Source organism: Callorhinchus milii, unplaced genomic scaffold (genome assembly GCF_018977255.1).
Source record: "Callorhinchus milii isolate IMCB2004 unplaced genomic scaffold, IMCB_Cmil_1.0 Scaffold11, whole genome shotgun sequence".
NCBI classification, from domain to species: Eukaryota; Metazoa; Chordata; class Chondrichthyes; order Chimaeriformes; family Callorhinchidae; genus Callorhinchus; species Callorhinchus milii.
In genome coordinates, this window is record NW_024704752.1 from 18868009 (window position 1) to 18879054 (window position 11046).

Genomic DNA, 11046 nt, shown 5'->3' on the forward strand with positions numbered 1-11046 from the left:
AACTGCCCCAGTCTTAATGCTTGATAATGACCCTAACTGGAGCCACATGAGTGTCTACCTTAAGGAACTTTTCAAACCAAATTCCTAGTTAATACAGTTCAGCTGAATTCACGAGTGTGTCCGTGACTAATTGAGCTCAAGTGACCAAAGAATTCCTAAATTATTTTTTAATGCTCGATTATGATGCAAAGTGGAACCACATGAGGATCTGCGCACAACCGTCAGTTGACTTGGCAATGGTGCCCTGGAGATGCCCCCAACAGATAGATCCCGGTCACGTTGCTAATGTACAGTTGAACATTATATCCCACACATCAGCAAATGTCTACCTGGTATATAGATAAGACACCTTTGTCATCATCTGGTACTTAATAATAATAATCCTTGCATTTGATGCAGTGCCTTATCAAGTCTTCAAGACGTCTCAAAGCGCTTCACAGATTATACTGTAAAGTGGATGGACTGTATATTTTGTGGGCGAAACACGGCAGCCAATTGCGAGCAGCAGCGTCCCCACAAACAGTCTTGGATTGAAGAGACCAATTTATTATTATTATTATTTAAATGGAAGTTTATTTTATTCCATTCCGAATGGCATGCTGGTTTCTACAAAATGAGCAGCTTTTGTAGAAACCAAGATTGAGTTTATTTGGGGGAAATGCACAGATGATCAATAAATACATCACTTAGTTTAGAAAATCCTGAGATACAAAATGACACTTCGGACCTGCAAGGGAGTCAACGGTTATCCGGTGGGTTGTTGATGAAATCTGTTATGAAACATCACATTCTGCACCCCAAAGAGTTACAATACTATTTCTTTGTTTATTATACATACTTAAAAAAGCCACAGTTACATAATAAATATTGGAATAAGTAAACACACTATAATCAGGTTATTTAAAAGCAAACATATGATGCCATTAACAGCTTTTCACAACTTCACAGCTTTCATAAATGTCTGTTACCTTTTGAAATAATTTCCCCTTCCAAAAAGTACGAGTATGGATTTGCTAATTGATATTTAGAAGATTCATATCTTCTAAGTATCAATTAGCAAATCCATTCTCGTACTTTATATATATATATGGAAAATATCTTTAAAAGCTTCTAGAATTTAGATATACTTTGAAACTAGGAAAATTATCTTTGAGCGTTTCTGAATCATCTCGATCTGCTCATGGCTTCACAAAGTGATAAATTTTGCCGAAAACAAATCTTAAAACACAGTCAGCTCTGTTCCTCGATCATTTCATTACTTCTGGATCCATCACATGATTCACAACAAATTTGTTCTTGTGACAGTGGCATGACCGACAGTTTTAACTTGAGGAATCACATTCTTGGGGCTATTTTATGTACAAGGAAACGTTAAGAGGGTATCAGCCAAGTTAAAGTTTACACAGACATCCAGAAGCCTTGATTTCACGACCTCTCTTTCTGTCTCTTTCTCTCAATCTCCCTATACGTTCACATGCACAGCAATGGCACTTCTGTATTACAGATCTAGGAGTCGAATAGCGAATAAACGAACGTTAAACTGAAACGTTGCTATTGCATTTAAGATCCTAACTGTGAAGAGACTGCATCATTCTTGGGATTAAGATTTGCAGCAAATATACCTGTTCATCTGGCATCACATTGCCAACTGCATTGAAACATTTGATTAAATGGAGCACAGGAAAGTGCGTGCGTGTGTGAAATGTAACTTTAGACATTCAAATATTAGGATTGATATTTTATTCATGTATCTGACACATACACGAGAGAGAAGGTAATAGAGAAGTAAGGGAGAGGGGATTAGGGTGAGTAGAGGCTCCTGTATCATCTAATAATAATCCTTGCATTTGATATAGTGCCTTTTCATGTCTTCGAGACGTCTCAAAGTGCTGATGAACACCAACATGGATTAAGTAGGGCCAAATGTCCTGTGGAATACAATCTATGTCATTCTTTGATTTGCCTGATGGCTGTGAAATGAAACAGGCCCTGGTCTATTCATCCAGCTCTGTTTGTTAAATGCACAATTGGGAGAAGGGGTTGGTGAAGAGAGTGAGCCCTATAGATACCAGAGTGTACCAATGGATTAATGCCATTCCACTTTTGCACAGACCTATCACAGCACTACGCTAGCACTATTTACTTGATCAATATTTTGCATCCCAAGCCGGGTAGAATTGTTTTTAAAAATGTATCATTCTCATTGTAGCATTTTCTAAAAAAAATCTTTTCCAATTTCACTAACCATCATCAGTGAGTATAGGACTTGCTGATGAGGATTTACTTAATCTTCTGGATAGATATTTGTGGTGGAGCCCGACCCATCATACCTTGTTTTGTATTCAAGTCAGGTCTCATCAAAACAACGTAACATTTGGGGAAGAAAATGAAGGCAAGAAGACCAAAGGTTGAGGACAGAATAGCAAATATCTCTACTGCCACCAGATATTTTCCTTTACTGCTGGCATGAGCTGGGATGAAGGACAACCACACCACAAAAAAGACAAGCAAACTAAAACTGATAAATTTAGCCTCATTAAAATTATTGGGCAATTTTCGGGCCAGAAAAGCCAAAATAAAGCACAGAAGAGCTAAGGTCCCAATATATCCTAAAATACCAATCAAAGCAAGTTCAGGTTCCTTATTGCATTCCAGAATAATTTTTCCTATGACCGCTTGACTGTTCCGCTGCACGACCAGTGGTGACGATATCAGAAATCCTAGAGAGATCCCTATCTGAACCAACGTTATGGCTGTAACAACTATTCGGTGATGGATGGGCCGAAAGTACTTTGACATATTTTGGTTGGGCGCTGTCATTTTAAAGGCCAGCACAACCACACTAGTTTTAACAAGAATACATGAGATGCAGAGAGCAAAGCTGATGCCAAATCCTGTTTGCTGGAGCACACAGAATTCCACCGATGGCTCACCGATAAATGTAAGACAACACAGGAAGCAGAAGAAGAGAGAGAAGAGCAGAAGGAAACTGAGTTCGTGGTTATTAGCTCGTACAATGGGTGTATTCAGGAACTTTATAAATATGACTATTATCACAACAGTAATCACAGCACCCAACAGTGAGAAAACTGTCAAGATTATCCCCAGGGGCTCTTCAAAGGATAGGAATTCAATCTTCTTTGGCAGACACTCATCCTTCTTTTGGTTGGACCAGGAATCTTCAGGACACTGCGTACATTCTGTGAAATATGAAGGTAGAAGATTAAAACAACCTGGAGATGAGTTAATAAAGACCATGTAGTAACAGTAGATTTACTGAACATAAAATTGAAGGCCCGGCTATCACATTGACTTGGAAAAACCACCAGAATGTGCAACGTGACCAAAAAGTCATGACAACTACCCAATTATCTTTAAAGATATCATCATTTCTCTGAGTTTTATAAGACATTGTAATGGTATCACAACTTTTTGGTCACCCTGTACAATGTATTGCAAGGAAAACCTGCTTTGTTTCAGGGTTAGTAACTATAGTATTAGTTTACTCAGGGTGAGATTCTAACTCATTCCAGGGACATTTTTATTTTTACATTTTCTCTCTTTTCCCCTAGACTTTGATGAGTTCAACACAGTAGCAATCTGGCACATGCACATTAGACCCTATAAATAAATGTTCCAATTGTTACCTCTCTCTATAATCCCAGTTAGCTCTTCTTATTTGGTCAGAATATAGATCACAGGATTCTGGAAATTATCTCTGTTCTTCCCCCAAAATATATCACTACCTTCTTATGATCTTCAGTACAGACCATTACAACAATATATTCCCACCAATACGCATAGCCTGCTAGTGTTGAACCTCTGTTTATGACAACCTAACCTGTGCCATTTGAGATATTTCCTTCTGCGCAAGGAACACAATCAAAGCAGCATCGAGGCTGTCCTTGTTGAACTATTCGTCTTGTTCCTGGGAGGCAGGCTTCACTGCACACCGACTGAGGTACCTTGACAAGACAAAAATAGGACTGACAATAAGACAGAATGACCGCCATTGAAACAAAGTGTTCTGGTGTTCCCAACACAGTCTCACTCATACCCTTATTTCATTACTCATTTTTCACACATAAACAGCTGACGAGGTGGTCGGGCCTTCAGCCTCTCAGCCCCCAGGCTCTGGAACTCCATCCCCCAGTGCCTTCGCCGCTTCCTCCCTTTCCTCCTTCAAGGCCGGTCTCAAAACTTTTCTCTTTGACCGAGCCTTCAGCTCCCCTCTCGACTCTCTTCCCACTCCTCGCTCCCTCCCATCCCTCCCCTCACCCTGACCATTTCCCCCCGCTTCGCTCCCTCCCTTCCCTCCCCTCACCCTGACCATTTCCCCCCTGCTCGGGTCATGACCCAACTGTGCAGCGCCTTGGGACGTCCTCCTGACGTGAAAGGCGCTTTATAAATGGAATCTTGTTGTTGTTGTTGTTGTTGAGACAACAGATTAAACAGCTCAACAACAACAATTACTTGCATTTATATAGCGCCCTTACTGTCGGGGTTTAATGACTCTTTCTAGAGAAATGAGGCAGCCATTTGCACCAGCAGTACCGCACAACAAACTATGAGGTGACTAAACAACTTATGCAGAAGATTTATTGGCTACAACACTGCCAGATTTGGGGATAATGTCATTGCAGCTCTGAAGTGACGAGCCAACTTGAATGTCCATCTGAAGATTTAAAAATACACAAGAGCTTGGTTCCAGAATAAAACTATGTTCAAAGCAATGGTATCCATTTCCAGTTAGCTACTCATCAATGGCGACTGACCTTTCTCTACACATTGTGCTTTAGAATCAGAGCCAACTGCAATCAGGCCAGAGGAATAAAATCTGAACAACTTTGATGAGCAACTTTTGTTTTCATTGAGCAGAGCAACAAGAGTGTTGGAGAAGGGATATTTTCCAATGTTTGCACTATATCCGTGAGGTCTATACACCAATCTGAAGCATTAAGAGCATTGTGAGAATTTAATAGTTTCTTTCAAACAATTGAGAGTCTGCTCAGTCATAACAACATTTTACCTTAGCAATAATAATATTAATAATCCTTGCATTTGGTATAGCACCTTATCACGACTTCGAGATGTCTAAAATGCGCTTCTCAGAATACACTGTGAAGTGAATTGGCTCTATATTTTGTGGGCGAAACGCAGCAGCCAATTGCGCGCATCAGCGTCCCACGAACAGTCCTGGATTGTTTTATTTGATTTAACTTCCCTTGATTTAACAGTAACTTGCAGTAGATCTTGCTCAGTAAACACACCTCTAAGTCGCCATTGTTCCAGATGATCTCCTGGTCTCCAATGGTAAGCTGATGCCCTGGAGCTTTTCGAGAATCGTAATGTCCTATTTTCACAAAGTTGATGACACCGTCAGCAGTTTCTTGCCAGTTGATGACATCATATATGGCAGCAACATCCCCATCTTCATCAAACCTCTGCTCGTTTTTTGACTTGTCCATGAAACGTACCTTCTTCATGTAATGCAGCATCTGGAGGAAAAACGCACCCCAAAGCAGCATCATTTTAAGCACGTGATTAATCAAATCACATCCTTTTCTTTTGCTTACTCAAATCATTTTCCTCTTTAACATTTTGACATTTAACATGTGTGAGTGGTTTTCATCTGTCCACTGGAGCGCCAGAATTTGTTGATCCAACCCCGTTCAAACCCACTGAACTGAAAACTAAGCCTCCATACTTATCCCACAATATCCTGCCTGAACTCCCTCAGTCTTGTTTGAAGTCGTAACAGATACAACCTTTGAAGAGAAAAAAATTGCAAGATTATGGAGGAAAAAGCAAGGAAATGGGATTAATCGGATAGCTCTTTCAAAGAACCGGCACAGGCAAGGTTGACCTCCTGCTGTTCTCTGAAATTCTGTTACTTAAACCTGACAAGATAATAATCAAAGCTACAGTAAAGGAGAACTGACCTGCCACGGTTCAAAGTTATGTATATTTGCACAGGTCCCATTCTCAAAAGGCCCCTTTCCATCGACACACGACTGCAGGTCATGTAGGGCATAAGCCACTGAATATACTGCGTTGTGCACATTGCACGAGGTTCGCAGGTTGGTGACATCTGTGAAGATGTGGTTGGCCTCCCTCATATTTTCCAGCCCGGTGCAGGGTTTCCTAGAAGTTGTGTTAAAAGTATTGGATTTGACTTGATTTAATTCACGTTTCTTTTCTTGCTCAAGAAAACTTGTCCACGAGCAGTCAAACATTTCTTCCCACAGCTCAGGAAGATGGATATCATGAGTTCTTCTCAACGGATGAAGCTGAAAGAGAAACTCTTGAAGTCCTTCAATGTTGCACAATGGGAGTGTAATTCCTATAGTTCCAGTCCAATGTTTGATGTACTTCTTTCTAATAATAAACAGTGGACCTGATGTACTCCAGCCTACACTTGCTAGCCACGTTCTGTCCGTTACATTTTGTTGAACAATCTCGTCAAGTAATGGAGCTATGTTTCTATCACAAGAGAAAGCAACTATAACTTTTGCCGATGATGCTTTTATTGTGTCCACAATCTGAAGATATTTTTCTCTCGAATATGTGATTGGAATCTTCTCAGAAAAGGCAATGCACACACCAAGGTTTTTTGCCTCTTTTATAAAGATCTGAACTGCTTGCAAGCCATAGTCAATGTCGTCTGCTAACACGCCCACCCACTTCCAGCCAAACTGTTTGACAATAATCACAAAGGCCCTGGATTGAAATATATCACTTGGCATAGTGCGGAAAAAAGAGGGGAATTGTTGTTTATTGCTGAGAATTGGGGCAGAGGAAAAGTAGCTAATCTGCAAAATATCAACAGAAAACAGTTAGACAGTTAATCAAAATCTTCATTAAATACTAATGAAGGACAAATCAAGGGCTTAATATCACCAGAATGTCTTGCTTTAGTAATCACCGCTGTATAAAATAGCCACCCTAGTAAGTGATTCCCCGACCTCTCTGACCTCTCTCCTTACAACAGTGCCCGTTGCCTTCGCTCCATCAGGTCTGGCCTTCTCTTTGTCCCCCGAGTCCTCCGCTCCACCCTCGGTGGCGGTGCCTTCAGCCACTATGTCCCGAGGCTCTGGAACTGCCTTCCTCACTCCCTTCCCCTCGTCCCCTCTCTTCCTATTTTCAGGTCTCGGCTGAAGACCTTTCTTTTCACTGCACCTTTGATCACCTTCTTCCCCGTCCCCCTGGCTCCTTCCCCTCCCCCTGGCTCGGGCCTGGGATCCATTACTGTAAAGCGCTCTGAGACGCCGTCCGGCGTGGAGGCGCTATATAAATCCAAGTTGTTGTTGTTATTTGATACGTGTGTGTTTAAAACATTGGTGCATATATGCAGGTGGTACAAATTGATTTGAGCTCTGCTCAAAAAGACACTTTTGGAACTTATTAGATTCAAATTGGACAACTGAATATATACAGAACACGAGCTAGTACAATCAAGGATAATAATAATAATAATCATCCTTGCAATTGATACCACGTCTTCGAGACATCACAAAGCGTTTCACAGAATATACTCTCAAGTTAATTCACTGTATATTTTGTGGGTGAAACGTGGCAGACAATTGCGCACAGCGGCGTCCCACAAACAGCCGTGGATTGAGTGACAAAATTTTTTTTTTTGGAAGGGATTATTACCACCGGAAAAGCGATCCGACAATCGATTAACAACCAGGTTCCTATTTACTCCTAGGTAGGTAAACAGAGACGTGTGGAGTAAGGAAACTTGCCCCAACGTTTCGCCCTGCCTGGGAAGCAAACCCGGGTCCTCTCGCCTGTGAGGCGAGAGCTTTAACCACTGAGCTACAGGACTTCACTTTATAAGAGAAACTTGTGTAGTTTGTTATGCAATCCTGGCCCTTGAATAGAACACTTACAGTTCAATTTTTTTTTACCTGAGGGTAACGATAGAGCCCAAGTACTGATGCCATCGCTATTGAAATAGTTGAAATCGAGCCACCAACTACTGCGGCCAAAGTGGAGTTTAACTTGCACTGGTAATTCGGTGTGAATGTTTCCTTGCCAGACACCAGTGCGAATGCATTCTCTACAGTCTTGGGAATATTATAACAGGTATCATAGATGGCATAGCCCAAAGTTATATTCGGCAATAATTCTGGATCTTTATTTATCTCTTCCACTGTGAAGATCATATCTTGCATCCAACGGTAAGTCCTAATATTAAAGCTTGAGAGCAGATATGTTGTTAGTTACTTCATAGAGAGTGTACTATCAATGCTTAAGATGCAAAAGAAAAATAAACCATAGAACTTCTCAGCATAAGCCATATCTGTATTGTTTTGTGTTAATCTTAAAGCGTCGTTTCGAGTTTGGAAAATGAAAAATAATTTCAAAAACTAAAGGTTAAGTCCAATGTAAAATTATATTCTTAAATCACGACTGTGATATCCACATAAAACCAGGTGCAAACCACACACAGAAACTCAGGATAACAAGCTTTCTTATTCACTCACCCCTGCAGTCGGAAGCTTCTGATCCGTGCATACACAACACAATTCTTCATCCAACCATCAAATATTACCCAATGACTTAGCTTCTATTGTTCCGAATATTAAATACTGTCAGTTCACTGTTGAATTTCTCTGACAGTGAGGCTATTTAGGGTCCAAATATGCAATGAAAAACATCTGTTTGGTTGCTAGTTTACTGAATGAATACGAATAATAATAATCCTTGCATTTGGTATTGCGCCTTATCATGTTGTCGAGACATCTCAAAGAGCTTCACACGATATATACTGTAAAGTGGTTTGCCTGTGAATTTTGTGGGCGAAATGTTTCAAGCAACTCGAGATACAAAGATACACAAATTAGCTATTTACAGAGACCCAAGTCTAAGCATAGTCATGTTGATTCATGTTGGAAAACTTTATCTGCTGTTTAATTGTCAGAGATGAGTGGTAGCAGATCAAAACTGTGAACGTGTCTGAATAATACCTACCGGTCATTACACTTTTTTTCGACCGGCTGAGATGTATAGGGAAAATTGGAGACATCATTGGAACCATGGAGTGGAAAAACCCCTCCAATAATAACATCGGCATCTTGAAGTACTCCGTAGCTTGTATATTCGTGCAGTTTACAACCGGGGGGAACACCTCCTGACACAGAAAACATCAAACAAAACAACAAAAGGCAAACATTCAAATGGCAACACATTCTGGAGTATGAAAGAAATTACTCTTAGGACAAGGTAACTTTCTCCATTTATATAGCTTGCCTGTGATCCACCCTATAATTTTCTGCAATAAGCTTCCTGCTGGGAATTTCCAATACATTTTCTGTGGCATCAATTACATTGATCTTGGGATTTCTAAAGTACTGCACTACCATGTCAAGAAAACAATATTAAACTTCAGATAAACAGTTTTCTTCCCTTCGGTTTGCTGAAGCCGCTTACTAGTTCATCTGAGATTACTTATAAATAATAAATAATAATCCTTACATTTGATATAGCGTCTTCTCACGTCTTCGAGACATCTCAATGCGTGATACTGTATTAAGTTCAAGGATCAGCAGCATATTGAAAAACATGTAAGAAAGTGAACGAACACTGCTTTACTTCACCATCTGTACATGTTGTCAACACAATGCGGCCGTGTGTGTACATATATATATATATATATATATAAAAACAAGAGTAGTTTAAAGTTTCTGTAGCACTTTCATAATTGAAAATAAACTACAAATTAAAGCTTTTCAGAAATATGATATAGAAGACCTAGTTTGAATTATCCTGGGCTTTAGTAAATGTAATTGGATTTTGCTGCATGCACTGAAAATACAAGTGTTCTGTACCAGAGGAACCAGATTTCTCTTTTCCTCGTGTCTGTGTTTCTCACGTCCAATTTTAAGTCATGAGTTCTTAAAAATAGTTTTGACAGTACAGAATTCAGGTTACAAGCCTGTTTCTGCACAATCATCTATTATTGGCATTTACCGTCTCAGTATTGTGGTACCATTTTCAAGCCTAATTTGGTAAAAATGTGTGGTGATGAAATGTGATAATTTCCTGCTGAGATGCTGCTTATTGGTTGTAGGAACAGGAGCTTCAAACTGTGTTCTAGAGTGAATATTGGAAATGCTGCATAAGTTACTGAACTGGTGATATGGATGGATGAATTGCTATTAAATGCTTACAGATAAAGTAGCATTACAACAACAAAACTACATTGTGAAGCGCCTTTCATGTCGGGAGGACGTCCCAAGGCGCTGGACAGTTATGGACCCGAGCTGGCGGTCGGGGAAGGTGGAGGGCAGTGGGGGGGGGGGGGGCGCAGGGAGATCGAAAGCACGGTTGAAGAGGAGGATCTTGAGATGGGTCTTGAAAGTGGTGAGGGAGGGGGCGAGGAGGAGGGACTGCGGGGTGGAGTTCTAGAGCATCGGGGCAGAAGGCCCACCCAACAATAGTGGGGCAGGCAAGGTGGGGGATGTGAAGCAGGCCTGAGTCTGCTGAGCAGAGGGAGCGAGCAAGACCGTAGGGGGCTTAGGAGGTTGCAGAGGTAAAGGGGAGCAAGACCATGGAGGGCTTTGAAGGTGAGGACCGGGATCTTGAACTGTGTGATGGATTAGTGAGGATATGTCAGGAAACGTGGGCGATGAATGATCTGTGACTAGAAATATATAGGGAAATGGAAGATACTAACAATATTTGTTAGCAATGCAACTCGGACGAGGTGCATCGGTGCTTTTTCACAAGGGAAGCGTGGGAGATTCCTTAATCTAAAGACAAGAGCAGTGGAAACCACATATCATTCAATTTGTATTATTTTATTTAAAGGGATTTAATGGACAAATTTTTACTAGTCATACAACAATTTCCACGTCCCATTTTCCCTGAGTGAACTCACTCTGAAACAGCAAAATAATAATAACTCTTGCATTAGATATACAGTAGAACCTTTCACATCAGGATGCCTCAAAGAACTTCACAGCATATACTGGAAAGTGTTGCAACTGTATTTTGTAGGCAAACGCAGCAGCCAATTGACACACAGCAATGTCCCAT

At 40.7% G+C, this 11046-nt stretch overlaps 1 protein-coding gene across 1 annotated transcript; it reads right to left on the reverse strand.

The window, feature by feature from the left end:
- Positions 1–2280: 2280 nt before the first annotated feature.
- LOC103176395 (extracellular calcium-sensing receptor-like) lies at positions 2281–8198 on the reverse strand. Its single transcript, XM_007889894.2, has 5 exons — positions 7914–8198; positions 5943–6812; positions 5271–5498; positions 3842–3965; positions 2281–3200 (listed from the first exon to the last, which is right to left on the reverse strand). Exons 1-5 carry the CDS (start codon positions 8178–8180, stop codon positions 2281–2283), a joined length of 2409 nt encoding a protein of 802 aa, XP_007888085.2. The 5' UTR covers positions 8181–8198.
- Between the last annotated feature and the right edge of the window lie 2848 nt (positions 8199–11046).

Coding starts and splice junctions, on each gene's coding strand:
- LOC103176395 (XM_007889894.2), bottom strand. CDS start 8,180: ATGCAAGATATGATCTTCACAGTGGAAGAGATAAATAAAGATCCAGAA. Junction 5,499..5,942: donor ATAACTTTGAACCGTGGCAG/GTCAGTTCTCCT, acceptor TTTTTCCTCCAG/ATGCTGCATTACATGAAGAA. Junction 3,966..5,270: donor GGAACAATGGCGACTTAGAG/GTGTGTTTACTG, acceptor TGTCTTGTCAAG/GTACCTCAGTCGGTGTGCAG.